This window comes from Ictidomys tridecemlineatus, chromosome 6 (genome assembly GCF_052094955.1).
Source record: "Ictidomys tridecemlineatus isolate mIctTri1 chromosome 6, mIctTri1.hap1, whole genome shotgun sequence".
Taxonomy (NCBI): Eukaryota; Metazoa; Chordata; class Mammalia; order Rodentia; family Sciuridae; genus Ictidomys; species Ictidomys tridecemlineatus.
In genome coordinates, this window is record NC_135482.1 from 199,756,128 (window position 1) to 199,774,526 (window position 18,399).

Consider the following 18,399-nt stretch of genomic DNA (forward strand, 5'->3'; position numbering starts at 1 on the left):
CTGCCGCTGGGTCCCCACTGCTGTCCCTGTCACTCAGGAGGCGCAGCCTGTCGCCTGCACCTGTGAATGACCCCGTGTGTCTTGGACTGTTGTGGGGTCGTTTTGCATCTGGTGGCGGATGTGCTGATACGGCCATGGGCGTGAGCGCAGCCGGCCACCCAGTCTAGACCCTAGCCATGTGCCTCTCAGTCCACATGGGCAGCACTTGCAAGGAGGAGGAGGGCTGGGGGTCCTTCCAGGCCCAGGCCTGGCTCAGGTCTGGGCCCATCGCTCTGACGAGGTTTGGGGTGGTCGTTTGGCGAGAGCCGGCCCCAGGTGCCGTGCCGAAGGGGTGAGGCCCGGGCCCTGGTGACGCTGCTCCGTCTGCAGGTGGAGAGGCAGCGGCGGCTGGAGAGGATCAAGCAGAAGCAGTCACAGCTCCAGGAGCTCATCCTGCAGGTAGCGGCTCCCGCACCGCGACCCCGTGTGCGGGTGGCCCTGCTGGGAGGCTCTGCTGAGGGTCCTCCCGCGAACCTCCACACGTGACACCGAGCGCGTCCCCGGAGTGGCGGCTCCGTGTGTGCCCTGTGAGCTTCCTGTGGAGCAGGGGCCTAGTGGCCAGGGCACAGTTCCCACAGAGCAGCACTCGGGACCCCTTGGGGCCAGGCCCGTTCTGAGGACGAGGTCTTAGCCGGGGAGCGTGGCTGATGAGGTGCCTGCCATTGGGCAGCAAGATGGCCGGGTTGGCGACTGTACCAAATGGCCTTGGAGCTGGACTTCCCCCTGGAGAAACAGGGTCAGCGTCTGCCATGGGGGTGACAGTGAAGGTGACATGCTTGTAGGGCAGGCTAATATCCTGAACAAGGTGTGCTAGAACCTTCCAGGAGGAGTGAGGGAGAGGTTGGGGCTCATAGGCCACCGGCCTGGGGGTGCCGTGGATATCCAGTGGCACCCAGAGGCCAGAATGGGGCAGGCCTCAGCCCTCTGCAGCGCCACGTCTACTGCCTAGGACCCGCTGTGACTCCCTGAGGGCTGTGTGCAGCACCCGCAGCCCAGAGGCAGCCCAGAATGCTGGGCCTGGCCCGGATCCCACCTTGAAGAAAGTCGGGGGCAGGTGGGACCCCTCCAAGGCCTGGCCTCCTGCCCTGACCGGTGGCAGGAGGCGTTTGGTCCCTTGTTGTGGCCTGGGTGACCGTCCCCAGTGGCTGCACCTGCTGGCAAGAGGAGCTGGAGCCCAGCTTCGGGAGCCTGGGACCCGGGCCCTTGGTGCGGCCTTGTTCCAGGGCCAAGGTCCTTCGCAGAGGTCAGTCCTGCCTCTGGATGTAGCAGGTGGCCGGCACACGCGTCGTTGCCCTCCGCTCCTTGCCTTCTTCTGGGGATGTCCTCCGAGGCCTCTGTTCTCTGTGTCTCTCCCTGCCTCAGGGCAGAGGGCCAGCCCGGGCCTGGTCTCGCGTGCCAGCAGCCCCTGCCTCCACGGGGGGTGTGGACACCTCAGACAGAAGGGCTTCCCTGCTGTGGCCACGGCCATGCGGGTCACCTGCCCCTCTTTTTCAGCAAATTGCCTTCAAGAACTTGGTGCAGAGAAACCGCCAGGCGGAGCAGCAGGCCCGACGGCCGCCCCCGCCCAACTCGGTCATCCACCTGCCCTTCATCATCGTCAACACCAGTAGGAAGACGGTCATCGACTGCAGCATCTCCAATGACAAGTGCGTGGCGGGCACCCTCGCGGGAAGAAGCCCACTGGAGCATCCTTAGTGCTCGTTGCTAGCACTGTTGGGAACGTGTGCTGTCCCCTGGCGGCCACGGGCAGCGTGACTGCTGGCGGGACGTCTGTGTGCTGGGCAGTGCCTGGCCATGGACAGCCGTTCACAGACTGGCCCCAGCTCTCGTCCTTTGTTTCTCAGTTCTTAAGTTTTGTACAGAGACGCGGCCACGAGAACCGGGGGTGGGTATGGCTGGGGTGGCCGGGCCTAGCCAGCGAGCGTGGCCTCACGGGAAGCCCGCTCACGCGCCTCCCCCCGCAGGTTCGAGTATCTGTTCAACTTCGACAACACGTTCGAGATCCATGACGACATAGAAGTGCTCAAGCGCATGGGCCTGGCCTGCGGGCTGGAGTCTGGCAGGTGCTCCGCCGAGGACCTCGAGGTGGCCAGAAGTCTGGTACCCAAGGCTCTGGAACCCTACGTGACAGGTCAGTCCTGCCCTGGGCCTGCCTCTGGCTGTGATAGACCCGAACACGAGTCCCGCGGGTGTGGCTGCCGCCAGCCATGCAGCATTCGAGCCCCTGGGGGCTCTGGTCTGTGAGAGGGTCTCGAGCGAAGGAAGGGTCGTCTGCAACAGAGCCCAGGTGGGAGGACTGTGCTGGGGTGCCAGGGCAGTGGGCAGCCAGGAGGGCTGCTGACTGGGGTTGCGGTTCCTGTTGGGGGCGCAGGGGGAGGAGCAGCTCTGCTCTGTCCCCGTCTGGTGACCTCTGGGCTGCAGTATTGGGGTTTTGGCTGCAGGCGCTGGATGGCTCTGGTGGGCGCAGAGATGCCCACCCTCCTGTGGTCCTCAGCCCATAGGACTCCCTCCTGAGGGTCAGGGATCGTTCTCCCAGGCATGTGACCGTCTGACCTGACCCGTGGCTGGCTCTGGCGGGCCATGCACGGGGCCCTGGGCGCTGGGGTGGTGGTGGGCTCGTGTGGGCGCAGGCTTCCCCCGTCACCCGCCACTCTGTCCTTGCTCCCTTGCGCTCTCTGGGCTTCGCTGCCTGGGCCTCTTTTCCTCCTCTTTGCAGAAATGGCTCAGGGATCCATCGGAGGTGTGTTCCTCACCACAGCAGGCTCCACCTCCAACGGCACAAGGCTCTCTGCCAGGTGAGCCAGGTGGGGGCAGGTGGGGGCGGTGACGGCGGGACCCTGCTCCGGGGCACAGCCCAGGGAGCCCACTGACCCTGTCCCCGTGAGAAGAGCTTTCTTTCTCCTGGTTTCTCACCCTCAAAGTCGGGAGCGGTGGGAGGCTTCGGCTTTGACCAAGCGGCCCTGGGAAGTGGGAGACCCCCTGCCCGCCGCCTCAGTGACCAGGGCCTCCAGGATCTCGTTTGATTTTCTGGGCACATGTGTGAGACCCCGCGGGGTGCAGTTGTTTGTTTTTTGTTTTTTAACTTTGCGTTTTATAGTGCGTGTCTTTCTGTGACTAAAGGGACTTCTATTTAAGTAAATGTGTGGTCAGCTTTGGGGCCAGCGTCCCCAGAGCAGAAGGCCATCCCTGGGTGTGTGTCCAGTGCTCTGACGGGGAGTGGGTGGCAGCCTTCACAGTGAGGGCCTAGGGGTGGTCTCACCGACTTTGAAATGACCCCCAGACCTCCCGTGGTGGCTCCAGGGCAGGCTCACACGTCACTGGATGCTGACACTGTTTCCTAGAGTCTCCGTAAGTTAGCCGGCAGGGTGGAGCTGATAAGTGCTGGCCTGTCCGTGGTGTGGCGCAGAGGTGCTCCGCAGCCACCGGTGTGAGGGGCAGGCCCTGCAGGTGGGGAAGCCATCGTGGCACAGGTGACACGGTGTGGGACGTGCTGTGGTGTCAGTCAGGTGGCAGTGCAGCAGAGACTTGGGTGGCATCTTGCAGGCTTGTCTCTTCATCCTGAATTTCTGCCTCGTGGACGTCAGTCTGCAGAGTGGCTGGCCCAGGTTGCTTCTGAGCTGGACCCTGGCGTCAGGTTCCGGCTCAGGTTGCCCTCTCCGTGGTCGGCCTTCCCCGGCTTGTCAGGGTCTGCAGTGGGGAGGCACAGCCAGAGCTGCTTCTCCAGAGCACCATGTGGGCTCCCAGCTCGGGAGGGAGGCGGAGGTGGCAGGTTCAGGCCGGCTGGGCAGAGTGGTGAGACCTGTCTCAGAATAAAGAGGGCTGCGTTGTGGGTCAGTGTGGAGCAACCTGCACTTAACCCCGAGAACTGCAGAAAGTGGAAGCCAGTCCCAAGGGTGGGGCTCGGGTGCCGTCCTGCAGCCCGTCCTGCTTGGCTCTGGCTGGCGCTCTGCGAAGCACAGCTGGTGTGATTCTTACTGAAGTGCTGGTCCCACCTGGTGGTGCTCATGCTGCCCGAGGGTGTGCAGGGCTGACCACGGGGCAGGGCAGCCACAGCCCAGGGTCGGGTTTTCTGGTGCTGCCCGTTTGGGGTTCTGATCCACAAAACCACATTTTCACACACGTCCGCCCTTCGGGTGCTTGCCCGGCCTGGGCTCTGCAGCGCGCCCACCCAGCCTGGGTTGCCGCTTCCAGCCTGGCTCCTGTGGCCACGGCACACTGCGCCCCCCGCCTGCCCGAGCCCTGGCGCCTCTGGTCCTGTGTGCTGGGGCATCGGTTGTGCGGGCTGTGACCCGCCCTCGCTCTGGGACAGGTGTCTGGTGCCACTGCGACGGCTTGAGGCTTTGCCATGACACCTGAGCTTTTGTTTCTCCTGCATCCTTTAAAAACCCAAGCCTGTTGGGGACACGTGTGGCCTGTCCTCGGGTTGGGCAAATGGGCCATACCGCTGACTGCCCTGTTTGGCCCCGTCCCTGCAGTGACCTGAGCAATGGTGCGGACGGGATGCTGGCCACAAGCTCCAACGGGTCTCAGTACAGCGGCTCCCGGGTGGAGACCCCTGTGTCCTACGTCGGGGAGGATGAGGACGAGGAGGACGAGTTCAACGAGAACGAGGAGGAGGACTGACCCTGCAGGTCCCCACCAGCTTCACGGGACGCTGCGCAGAGGAGAGAAGCTGCTTTAGTGTGGGGCTGTGTTTCTTTTTGGCTACTCCCAAGAAGATGATGTTGGTCAACCACGGAATCGAGGAGCAAGGACTGCCCGGGTCCCCACCCTGCCGCGGACGCCACCACCCCTGCTGACGCGGCGCCTGCACTTACGGGAGTCCAGTCCTGCCCGACAGTGCTCGCTGGGCCTGCTGAGCCGTGCTGTGCCCGCCCTGCAGTGCTCACTGGCTGTCTCCGTGGACGTGCCCAGCAGCTCGTTTGCAGTGTCAAGGGCGCCATCAGGAGACCCAGAAGGTCTCCCGTCTCAGGCACGCAGCGTGCACAGGACAGGCCTGAGGGCGGAGACCTTGCAACTCGCTTCTCCGTGAGCTCCACCGGCCCCGCGGCCTGCGCGCACACTTCCTCTCTACTGCAGCCACAGATCCCAAGTCCTTCCTTCTCTGTGTGTTCTTGGGTAAGTTTACAGCTACGCTGGTGCAGCTCGGAAACTGTCCGGAAGGTTCATTGCTTATGGTAAAATTTGCCTGATTTCTTACAGGCAGCGTTTGGAAACTTTTTATTCTATAGTTGTTTACATACTTATACGTCTATCATTTAAAGACATGTACTGAAACAAATGTTGTATTTGTTTCTGAGCATCTTCCTGTAATCTATTATAAAGTTGAAATTAAACATAGAGAATGTTTTAACAGTTTTTTAACTCAAAATTTGTCAATCATTTTTAATAGTTCTTTTTTTATAAACAGAAAAAGGAATTTAAGGACAGGCAGTAGTCTCTTTTAAAATTTATTCACAGAAAACCGTTAACTGCACAGTTGCTGTTAGCTGCCTGTTCTGAAACAATAGTCTTTTTATTGAAACACAAATAAAATTTTCTGTAATATTTTATGGAATATGAAGAGACTTTAATTGTTTGACCTGTTTAACTTGGCACTGTTAGTTTTTATTAATAAAACGCGCATGGGCATTTTAAACAAGCCGTGTCTCTGGTTTGGGGTGGTCTGGATTGCTTGGGCTCTACTGAGGACCTGGTGCTGAGCAGCAGGAGCGTGGTCAGCCGGGGCTGACCTGACGCTGCTGCCGCAGCCGGGGCTCCTGCTGACCCTGCTGCCCTAGCAGTGGGGGGGCCAGGAAAGAGGCTGAGGTGGGTGCGACCTGTGGGCGCCTGGGCTCCTTCCCGAGTGTCCAGGGTACAGAGGACATTTGTTCCTTGACAGCTTTTTAGAAGCTGAGGCCGATTTGAGATTTGACGTTCATTAAAAGAATAAGATCATGAGAGCACTTCAGAAAGCTGGCGGAGCTGGGGGAGCACCAGGGGGCAGCACAGCGTCTGCCCACCTGGACAGTGGTCTCGTGCAGAAGACTTGGCCAGATGTGACTCTTCAGGAGCTCTGGAAGGCCTGCAGCTTCCAGGTGGGGAGGCAGACTGCAGCTAGTGCTGGTCCCGTTCAGCTCAGGCCAGCAGCGTTCCCCGCCACCCGGCAGGCAGCTGGGCTCGAGTCCTGGAGGAGCCCGACCACAGGTGGTGGGGTCTGCTCTGCCTGCTGACCACGGGCACAGATGAGGTGGCCGGGCTCTAGGGGTGCAGCAGCCTGTGGGCCAGTCCCTCCCCTGGCTGAAGTGACTTCCAGGGGACATGAAGGTTGGTGCCCTCTTCTCCCATCCTTCCCCTTCCTCTTTCTCTTTCCCCTTTGGGAGTCAGACACTGAATCTGGGGCATTTCCCAGCTCTGTGTTCGCAGGAAATGCAGAAAGAACTGCACGCCCACAAACAGGCCCAGAGGAGACCCGGGAAGACTGTCAGTCTGCACGTCGGCCCATCCCACTGCAGACAGCTGACCACTGTCCACAGCCAGCTCAGAGCCCAGCAGCCCCGGGGAGTGGGGGGTTCTGCTTCTCAGTTGCCTGATAACGGATTCAAACTTCTAGTTTCAGCAAAAAGACAAAAGCTACAAGGAAACAGGAAAGTGTGCCCTGTTTAAAGAAGTGAAAGCAACAGACTTGGTCTCTGAAAAAGAAGTGGTGGCAGGTACCTTGATAGGTCCTGAGACACTTGAAAACCCTCTCTTGAAGATGCTCAAAGAACAAGGAAGGATGCGGAGAAAGTCAACACCACGAATGAACAAAAGGAAGACACCAATAGAGGGGCAGAAAACCCAGCAAGAAGCCGAGAGGAGATCCTGGGGCTGAGACGTCCAACAGCTCAAGTGGGGAATTCCCTAGAGGAGTCAGAGGTGGCACCAGCAAACTAGAAGACAGGACAGTGGAGATCACAGAGACAAAGGCACCAAAGGAAAGTCGAGAAAAAGCCAAGTCTAAGGGATGTGGGACTCCTAGATGACAAATGTACACAGCTTGGGAGACTCAGAAGAGAAGGGCAAAAAGAATACCCAAGGGTATAGTGGTGGGCAGTCACGCAGTTTGATGGAAACATAGGATTATGAACCTCCAAGAAGTTTTAAGGAATTCTAAGAAAGAAACCCATGTACTGTAGTTAGACTTTTGAACAGTCTTGGAAACAGCAGTTGTCACACACAGGCTTACTTAATAACGTGATGCAGAGATCTGTCATCTTGGGGCCATGAGCCAGTAGGCAAATACCCTGAAAATGCTGGAAGAATCCTGTGTCGGCAAAATGGCCCTTCAACAGAGAGATTAAAGCATTCCCAGATAGAAGCCCAGGGCTTTACCGCCACAGGCCTGCCCTGCGGTCAGTGCACGAGAGTCCTGTAGGGTGAAATGCAGGGAAGCCAGAGGGTAACCTGAAGCCAGATGGAGTCAGGAGCTCAGTGGACGTAAGGATGTGGCAGTTACAAAAGCTGGTCCTGCCATGTTGGTCTGTTTTCTACATAATTTAAGAGACTAATGTGTTTAAAACAAAAATTTGTTTTTGTGCAGACGACGTATTGAGATGATCTCCCAGTATCAAACCCAGAGGTGTGGGACAGCTGTCAGGGGCCATTTCATAGGCTGTGGGAGGCGACCCTGGATCCATGAAAGGGTCACAACGTTAAGGTGCCAAATGGTACCACCATGGCAGCCGCACAGCACAGTTCTACAGTGTATACACCCAGGAAATAAGGAAGGAGCTCGAATATTCTCAACCAGAAAATTCAACTGAACGCGAAGACAGCGGTTCAAGAAATGCGGGATGAGAGAAGCCTAAAGGGTAAACCATTAGAGGAGGATGATGAGTAGTTGCTTCTCCCAGGACAGACTGGCAGACGGATAAGATGCAAGATCAGTCTATGTTGTTCATCAGATTTCTCTCTTTAGTTCTCAGGTCAAATAGATCACAGTAAAAGCGTGGATGCAGGCAGTCTCTGAGAAGGAGGTGGCCATGCTGATATAAGACAAAATAGGACTCGAATCAAGGAGATGGTAAAAGACAGGACATTGGTACTGAAACAAGGTTCAGTGAGGAAGGACATAGAGCAGCTATAAAGATCCACAGGTCCAAGGGTCAATCCTAAGGACGTACGAAGCCAAAGTGAAGGGCAGGTGATGTTGGATACCTCACTCGATACTGGGTACAACAGCCAGGAGAGGTGTCAGGAAAAGAGGACAGTCCACCAGGCAGACCCCACACAGAGGACTCCCCAATTCCACAACCAGACAGACCCCACCCACAGGACTCCCCCACTCCACAACCAGACAGACCCCACCCACAGGACTCCCCCACTCCACAACCAGACAGACCCCACCCACAGGAATCCCCCACTCCACAAAGAGGGAGACCCCAGCCACAGGACTCCCCCACTCCACAACCAGACAGACCCCGCCCACAGGACTCCCCCACTCCACAACCAAGGAGACCCCCCCCACAGGACTCCCCCACTCCACAACCAGGGAGACCCCCCCCACAGGACTCCCCCACTCCACAACCAGACAGAGCCCACCCACAGGACTCCCCCACTCCACAACCAGACAGAGCCCACCCACAGGACTCCCCCCACTCCACAACCAGACAGACCCCCGCCCACAGGACTCCCCCACTCCACAACCAGGGAGACCCCCCCCACAGGACTCCCCCACTCCACAACCAGGGAGACCCCGCCCACAGGACTCCCCACTCCACAACCAGACAGACCCCACCCACAGGACTCCCCCACTCCACAACCAGACAGACCCCACCCACAGGACTCCCCCACTCCACAACCAGACAGACCCCGCCCACAGGACTCCCCCACTCCACAACCAGACAGACCCCGCCCACAGGACTCCCCCACTCCACAACCAGACAGACCCCGCCCACAGGACCCCCCACTCCACAACCAGACAGACCCCGCCCACAGGACTCCCCACTCCACAACCAGGGAGACCCCGCCCACAGGACTCCCCCACTCCACAACCAGACAGACCCCGCCCACAGGACTCCCCCACTCCACAACCAGACAGAGCCCACCCACAGGACTCCCCCACTCCACAACCAGGGAGACCCCCCCCACAGGACTCCCCCACTCCACAACCAGACAGACCCCGCCCACAGGACTCCCCCACTCCACAACCAGACAGACCCCGCCCACAGGACTCCCCCACTCCACAACCAGGGAGACCCCCCCCACAGGACTCCCCACTCCAAAACCAGGGAGACCCCACCCACAGGACTCCCCCACTCCACAACCAGACAGACCCCACCCACAGGACTCCCCCACTCCACAACCAGACAGACCCCGCCCACAGGACTCCCCCACTCCACAACCAGACAGACCCCGCCCACAGGACTCCCCACTCCACAACCAGGGAGACCCCACCCACAGGACTCCCCCACTCCACAACCAGACAGAGCCCACCCACAGGACTCCCCCCACTCCACAACCAGACAGACCCCGCCCACAGGACCCCCCCACTCCACAACCAGACAGACCCCGCCCACAGGACTCCCCCCACTCCACAACCAGACAGACCCCGCCCACAGGACTCCCCCACTCCACAACCAGACAGACCCCGCCCACAGGACTCCCCCACTCCACAACCAGACAGACCCCACCCACAGGACTCCCCCACTCCACAACCAGGGAGACCCCGCCCACAGGACTCCCCCACTCCACAACCAGGGAGACCCCGCCCACAGGACTCCCCCACTCCACAACCAGACAGACCCCGCCCACAGGACCCCCCCACTCCACAACCAGACAGACCCCCCCCACAGGACTCCCCCACTCCACAACCAGACAGACCCCGCCCACAGGACCCCCCCACTCCACAACCAGGGAGACCCCGCCCACAGGACCCCCCCACTCCACAACCAGGGAGACCCCCCCCACAGGACTCCCCCACTCCACAACCAGGGAGACCCCGCCCACAGGACTCCCCCACTCCACAACCAGACAGACCCCACCCACAGGACCCCCCCACTCCACAACCAGACAGACCCCGCCCACAGGACTCCCCCACTCCACAACCAGACAGACCCCGCCCACAGGACTCCCCCCACTCCACAACCAGACAGACCCCGCCCACAGGACCCCCCCACTCCACAACCAGACAGACCCCGCCCACAGGACCCCCCCACTCCACAACCAGACAGACCCCGCCCACAGGACTCCCCCACTCCACAACCAGACAGAGCCCGCCCACAGGACTCCCCCACTCCACAACCAGACAGACCCCGCCCACAGGACTCCCCCACTCCACAACCAGACAGACCCCGCCCACAGGACTCCCCCACTCCACAACGAGACAGACCCCGCCCACAGGACCCCCCCACTCCACAACCAGGGAGACCCCGCCCACAGGACCCCCCCACTCCACAACCAGACAGACCCCGCCCACAGGACTCCCCCACTCCACAACCAGACAGAGCCCACCCACAGGACTCCCCCACTCCACAACCAGGGAGACCCCGCCCACAGGACTCCCCCACTCCACAACCAGACAGACCCCGCCCACAGGACCCCCCCACTCCACAACCAGACAGACCCCACCCACAGGACTCCCCCACTCCACAACCAGACAGACCCCGCCCACAGGACCCCCCACTCCACAACCAGACAGACCCCACCCACAGGACTCCCCCACTCCACAACCAGGGAGACCCCGCCCACAGGACTCCCCACTCCACAACCAGACAGACCCCGCCCACAGGACTCCCCCCACTCCACAACCAGACAGACCCCACCCACAGGACCCCCCCACTCCACAACCAGACAGACCCCGCCCACAGGACTCCCCCACTCCACAACCAGACAGACCCCGCCCACAGGACCCCCCCACTCCACAACCAGGGAGACCCCCCCCACAGGACTCCCCCACTCCACAACCAGGGAGACCCCCCCCACAGGACTCCCCCACTCCACAACCAGACAGACCCCACCCACAGGACTCCCCCACTCCACAACCAGGGAGACCCCGCCCACAGGACTCCCCCACTCCACAACCAGACAGACCCCGCCCACAGGACTCCCCCCACTCCACAACCAGACAGACCCCACCCACAGGACTCCCCCACTCCACAACCAGACAGACCACCGCCCACAGGACTCCCCCACTCCACAACCAGGGAGACCCCGCCCACAGGACCCCCCCCACTCCACAACCAGACAGACCCCGCCCACAGGACTCCCCCACTCCACAACCAGGGAGACCCCCCCCACAGGACTCCCCCACTCCACAACCAGACAGACCCCACCCACAGGACTCCCCCACTCCACAACCAGGGAGACCCCGCCCACAGGACCCCCCCCACTCCACAACCAGACAGACCCCGCCCACAGGACTCCCCACTCCACAACCAGACAGACCCCGCCCACAGGACTCCCCCACTCCACAACCAGACAGACCCCACCCACAGGACTCCCCCACTCCACAACCAGGGAGACCCCGCCCACAGGACCCCCCCACTCCACAACCAGACAGACCCCGCCCACAGGACTCCCCCACTCCACAACGAGACAGACCCCGCCCACAGGACCCCCCCACTCCACAACCAGGGAGACCCCGCCCACAGGACTCCCCCACTCCACAACCAGACAGACCCCGCCCACAGGACCCCCCCACTCCACAACCAGGGAGACCCCGCCCACAGGACCCCCCCACTCCACAACGAGACAGACCCCGCCCACAGGACCCCCCCACTCCACAACCAGACAGACCCCGCCCACAGGACCCCCCCACTCCACAACCAGACAGACCCCGCCCACAGGACTCCCCCACTCCACAACCAGACAGACCCCGCCCACAGGACTCCCCCACTCCACAACCAGACAGACCCCGCCCACAGGACCCCCCCACTCCACAACCAGACAGACCCCGCCCACAGGACTCCCCCACTCCACAACCAGACAGACCCCGCCCACAGGACTCCCCCACTCCACAACCAGGGAGACCCCGCCCACAGGACTCCCCCACTCCACAACCAGGGAGACCCCACCCACAGGACTCCCCCACTCCACAACCAGACAGACCCCGCCCACAGGACTCCCCCACTCCACAACCAGACAGACCCCGCCCACAGGACCCCCCCACTCCACAACCAGACAGACCCCGCCCACAGGACTCCCCCACTCCACAACCAGACAGACCCCGCCCACAGGACTCCCCCACTCCACAACCAGACAGACCCCGCCCACAGGACTCCCCCACTCCACAACCAGACAGACCCCGCCCACAGGACTCCCCCCACTCCACAACCAGACAGACCCCGCCCACAGGACCCCCCCACTCCACAACCAGACAGACCCCGCCCACAGGACTCCCCCACTCCACAACCAGACAGACCCCGCCCACAGGACTCCCCCACTCCACAACCAGACAGACCCCGCCCACAGGACTCCCCCACTCCACAACCAGACAGACCCCGCCCACAGGACTCCCCCACTCCACAACCAGACAGACCCCGCCCACAGGACCCCCCCACTCCACAACCAGACAGACCCCGCCCACAGGACTCCCCCACTCCACAACCAGGGAGACCCCGCCCACAGGACTCCCCCACTCCACAACCAGGGAGACCCCGCCCACAGGACCCCCCCACTCCACAACCAGACAGACCCCGCCCACAGGACCCCCCCACTCCACAACCAGGGAGACCCCGCCCACAGGACTCCCCCACTCCACAACCAGACAGACCCCGCCCACAGGACCCCCCCACTCCACAACCAGGGAGACCCCGCCCACAGGACCCCCCCACTCCACAACGAGACAGACCCCGCCCACAGGACCCCCCCACTCCACAACCAGACAGACCCCGCCCACAGGACCCCCCCACTCCACAACCAGACAGACCCCGCCCACAGGACTCCCCCACTCCACAACCAGACAGACCCCGCCCACAGGACTCCCCCACTCCACAACCAGGGAGACCCCGCCCACAGGACTCCCCCACTCCACAACCAGACAGACCCCGCCCACAGGACTCCCCCACTCCACAACCAGGGAGACCCCGCCCACAGGAATCCCCCACTCCACAACCAGGGAGACCCCGCCCACAGGACTCCCCCCACTCCACAACCAGACAGACCCCGCCCACAGGACCCCCCCACTCCACAACCAGACAGACCCCGCCCACAGGACCCCCCCACTCCACAACCAGACAGACCCCGCCCACAGGACTCCCCCACTCCACAACCAGACAGACCCCGCCCACAGGACCCCCCCACTCCACAACCAGACAGACCCCGCCCACAGGACTCCCCCACTCCACAACCAGACAGACCCCGCCCACAGGACTCCCCCACTCCACAACCAGACAGACCCCGCCCACAGGACTCCCCCACTCCACAACCAGACAGACCACCGCCCACAGGACTCCCCCACTCCACAACCAGACAGACCCCGCCCACAGGACCCCCCCACTCCACAACCAGACAGACCCCACCCACAGGACTCCCCCACTGCACAACCAGGGAGACCCCGCCCACAGGACTCCCCCACTCCACAACCAGACAGACCCCGCTCACTGGACTCCCCAACAGCGAAGGCGATGCCTAAGAAAGTCCCCAGGTCGCCAGAGAGTCTCCACACATGGGAAGACATAAAGTGTTTCACTGACCACGACAGATGAAGTTAGAAATGAGGGACCAGCTGGAAAGTTCACAGATTGGGGAAATGAACACATTCTGGGGCTGAGGACTTGGCTCAAGTGGTAGCGCGCTGGCCTAGCATGCATGCGGCCTGGGTTCGATCCTCAGCAGCAAGAAAAAATAAATAAATGTTAAAATTCTCTCTCTCTCTGTCCCCCCCCTCTCTCTCACTCTCTAGACCACAATTTAAAAAAAAAAAAAGAAAATTAAAAAAAAAAAAAAAAGAAATGAACACATTCTGAACTAATGGAAGCAGGAGCACAGGGAACATCCTTAGAGACACATGAAGACAAAGCGGCTCAAGCAGGGCCGTGTGGGTTCCATAGCTAGAAGCACATTAGGAAGAAGAGAAAGCTCACGTCAGCAACTTACCTCTGCAAGTTCAGGAACTAGGAGAGGGTCAGGCTAAGCCCAAAGTCAGCCAAGGAAAGGCACAATTCAAATCAGAACAGAGGTGAATGAAACGGAGAATAGTAAAACACAGAAAGATCCACAAAACCAGGAGGTCATCTGTGCAAAGTCCAGCAGAATTGACAAAGCTCTAGCTGGATTACTAGTAGGAAAGAAAAAAAGAAAAGATCAGAAATGCAAGTGGCATTTTTATGGATTCTGTAGAAGTAAGGATGTGAGCGAATGCCGTGAACAAGTGTGCCAACACACCTGGAAGCTTCCTAGAAACCAACCCGCCGAGAGGACATCAGAAGAGAAAAGTCTCTGTTCTCCAAATCTCCCAGAAGAGAAAACAGTGTCACCAGTGGTTTTTACCGAATATTCAGAAAATAACACCAGTCCTCAAACTTCTTGGAAAGATATTGAAAGTAAAAGCATGAAAAAGGTATTCCATGCAGGCAGGAGGACACTCCTGTGCAGCCAGCGTCACCTGGCTCCCACAGCCACCAGGGCCCTGTGAGGGAAGGAAGGCCCTGGCCAGTGTGCTTGAGAGCACTGGTACGGGAGACCTCAGTCAAACGCCGGCCAGCCAGCAGGACAGCAGGACCCCGAGCCCGACCAAGCAGGACTTGAACGCCAGGGGCTCAGCACGCAGACCCCATCGAGGTAGGGCGCAGTCAGGGCCGCGCAGGGCAGCACGGGCAGTTCCTACCTCCCACACTGTATGGTCAGGGTGCGCATGCTGACCGCAGAAGGAAACCCGAGTTCTCCCTGGACTCAGCTCACTGCTGCTGGTGGGTGCGGTTGGCATGGGCGGCAGCCGCGGCAGCCAGAAGGGCTGCGGCTCCCAGGGGCGGGCCCAGCCCACCGCCAATTTCTTCTTTCAGGGTTCTTGTAGAATCCAAAGACTGAGATCCACAGAGCACCGTGAGAGTACCAGTAGGATTTACTGACCATCAAAACCTTTGCAGTAAAAGAAAGGACTGTGAGCGTGTTTTCCCGGAAGGTGTGTGGCTCCTGGGGTTTATATAGCACACACGGCCCGGCTAGGGGTCCAGACTTACGCAGATTGTGCTGAAGATGTACCAGTGCTCTGGGCCCAAACTTCAGCCAGTTGGGGTTTGGAACATACTAATGCTACTGGTCAGCTCTGGAGTCCTGCTTCCATTCAGGTCTGCCCACTTCCATGTTCTCCTGGCGGGTCAGGAATGGGAGGTTGGGGTCACAGGCTGCAGCGGGCTCTGCACTGGGCCAGGCCTGGCCGCCCTGCAGTGGCAGTTGGGTGGTCTTGGCCCCCTCAGGGCGCTGAATCGCTGTGCCTGCCTGGGGGGCTCCGTGTTGCCACGGGGGTGCTCAACACCCCTCTCCCACCCACCCAGGCCGCCCTCCACCAGTGGCCCCGCTGGGCCGGGAGCTGTATCTAAATGACGTCCTGCGAGGTGGCCAGACTGAAGGCCTCTGCCTAAGGGCAGGAGGTGGTGCCCACCTCTGCCGCTCTCTGCAGCCTGGCGCTGCAAGGTCCAACCAGGGCCACCCGAAAGGAGAAACACGATGCCCTGTTGGGAAGGAGGAAGCAGAGCTGGCCAGTGGCAGGTGACAGACGGCCTTCTGTGTTGAAGACCCCGAGGCCCCTACAGCGCTGTGAGGAGAGCCACAGAGGGCCAGAGGCGTGAGCAAGGCGTGGCGCTTCTGTGCCTGACGGAGCGGCTGGCAGGAAGCCGGCTGCACAGTACTGTCCCACGTGCCACAGGGGTGGAGGCACGGGCAGGAGGTCTGCAGGACTTGCTGAGAGGAGTCAAGACCAGGGAGAAGAGGCACTGGGTGTCCGGGACTGGACACAGCACTGTGAGTCCGCTTCCCCGGCGTGGTCTTGGGCCCTGTTGGAATCCTGGGCTTTGTCTGCAGGAAGTCTCAGGGCTTTGGGAATCCCATGAGTCCCCAAGACCACCCTGCAGGAGCAGAGACGGAGAACTTCATTCTTCACTCCTGACTTCAAACCTGCCACAGGCCTCCGTCGCCCACGCCTGGCGCCAGCAGGAGAGCCAGGACGCCTCGCATCTGGGCCAGGTTCTGACGGAGGTCCCAAGGCGGTGCTGGGGCAGGGGTCCACAGGCAGTTGCGTGGAGCCCACTCTGTGTGGCCACGCATGGAGTGAGACGGGAAGACAGTGACCACAGCACTGTGAGCTTGTGGCTGGATGCTGGCCTGGACAGGATGCCCAGGTTATCAGGGAGCCACAGGCGGCCGGAAGTCGGAAAGCCACACCTGGTCGGGCTCCATGCAGAAGGTGGAGGGATAAGCAGACTGACAGACAGACAGACAGGTTCCCCTCCAAGGAAGGGGCAGGGGCCAAGAGTCAGCACCGTCATCACCCTGAAAGTGTAAAGTGACACAGAGACACTGCCGCCTGCCCACCAGGATGGCCACCGCCAAGAGAAGAGGAGGGGCCGGCCGTGGCTCTGTGGAAGGCTTGGCCCTGCAGGAGGAATGGAGCTTCTGGTAGGTGAGCCCTGGGGGCGGAGGACAGGCCATGGGGTGTGCCCTCAAGCGGGGTCCAACCCCTGCCCCTTTGCTCTGCTTCCTGGCCAGGCGCTCCTGCCTGAAGCAGTGGACCCACGGGTCACCTTTCCTTTCCAGGCCTTTCCCCTTGGTAAGCTGCCGTGTCTCGGGTACTTGTCACAGCGGCAGACAGCTGACTGGCACGTGTGGGGGAATGTCCCTGCGGAAGGCAGGTGGACCCACGGGTCACCTTTCCTTTCCCCTTGGTAAGCTGCCGTGTCCCGGGTACTTGTCACAGCGGCAGACAGCTGACTGGCACGTGAGGGGGAATGTCCCTGCGGAAGGCAGGTGGACCCACGGGTCACCTTTCCTTTCCCCTTGGTAAGCTGCCGTGTCCTGGGTACTTGTCACAGCGGCAGACAGCTGACTGGCACGTGTGGGGGAATGTCCCTGCGGAAGGCAGGTGGACCCACGGGTCACCTTTCCCCTTGGTAAGCTGCCGTGTCCCGGGTACTTGTCACAGCGGCAGACAGCTGACTGGCACGTGTGGGGGAATGTCCCTGCGGAAGGCAGGTGGACCCACGGGTCACCTTTCCTTTCCCCTTGGTAAGCTGCCGTGTCCCGGGTACTTGTCACAGCGGCAGACAGCTGACTGGCACGTGTGGGGGAATGTCCCTGCGGAAGGCAGGTGGACCCATGGGTCACCTTGCCTTTCCCCTTGGTAAGTTGCCGTGTCTCGGGTACTTGTCACAGCGGCAGACAGCTGACTGGCACGTGAGGGGGAATGTCCCTGCGGAAGGCAGGTGGCTGCTCTTAGCTACGACCCAGTACCCTCTGGCTCACAGCTCCACTTCTGGGTCCTCAGGGCAGCTCCCGGCGGAGCCACACAGCAACCTTCACGCTGTGGTGCTCACCATCGCCTGCACCAGGCCTCCGCGGCCCCTCCTCGCGAGCCCCTGTGACCCCCGAGTGTGGTGACGGGGCTGGCTGTGGGGGCCCAGGGTCTGCAGACTCCTGTCTGGAACCACTGCCCCCTGAGTCCAGTCTTCTTCCGTCTGACCCGGGCTTCCTGTCAGGGGCCGCCCTCCCTTCTGCCTCTGGGGCAGTGAGGCCTTGGCCACCTGGCTGGCCCCTGTCACCCTGCCCCGTGACGTGCAGGAGGTGTGAGCCTCACCTCCGTATTGGAAGGAAACACTCCAATGACAAGGTGACCCCGAGAGGACCTCCCATGCCCAGAGTCCAGCTGCTCAGCCCAGCGTCGCTGGAGCTCAGATGGCGGGACGTGGCCCTGTACCCGAGGGCCGAGCCGGAGTCCCACAGGAGCCCCTGAGCCGAGCTGGGGGGGCTGTGCCCTGAGGCCTCCCGACCGCCTCGGGACCCCTTCGTCTCTCCTTGTTCCTGGTACTGTGGGGCCTGCTGTGTTCTCTGCCCTGGCTGCCCCACCTGCCCTTCCTGTGAGGGGCACCTGGGGGGCAGGCTGTTCTGAGACCTGGACACAGTGAGTCGGTCTCTGATCCCGCTCACTCGCAGCCCGCCCTGCAGGCGTCTGGTCCCGCCCAGTCAGCCTCGTGGGAGACCCCAGGTGGGGGCTTCGTGGCTGTGTGTGCAGGGTGGCGTTCAGGGCCACCTGCTGCAGCTCTGCTGGCAGCGGGCACCGTGGGGCTCAGCCCTGGGCCTCGCATGGCCGCTGGAGGAGCCCACAGCCTCTGAGGGCAGGTTTGCCCGTGGGCTGCACCATCTCAGGTTTCTGTGAAGGGGTCAGTTTGGAGGAGGAATCATCCAGGG

General features: G+C 61.3%; 1 protein-coding gene across 4 annotated transcripts in view; it reads left to right on the forward strand.

Moving 5' to 3' along the window:
* Tfdp1 (transcription factor Dp-1) overlaps window positions 1-5,680 on the forward strand; it is a 30,784-nt gene extending 25,104 nt beyond the window's left edge. For 3 of the 4 annotated variants that reach the window (XM_078016379.1, XM_078016376.1, XM_078016378.1), the window contains 5 exons: window positions 370-438; window positions 1,534-1,685; window positions 2,004-2,170; window positions 2,756-2,834; window positions 4,515-5,680. In XM_078016379.1, coding sequence (XP_077872505.1) covers window positions 370-438; window positions 1,534-1,685; window positions 2,004-2,170; window positions 2,756-2,834; window positions 4,515-4,662 — 615 coding nt within the window. In that variant the 3' untranslated portion in view covers window positions 4,663-5,680. The other variant, XM_078016377.1, reaches the window with a different exon arrangement.
* Window positions 5,681-18,399: the final 12,719 nt, after the last annotated feature.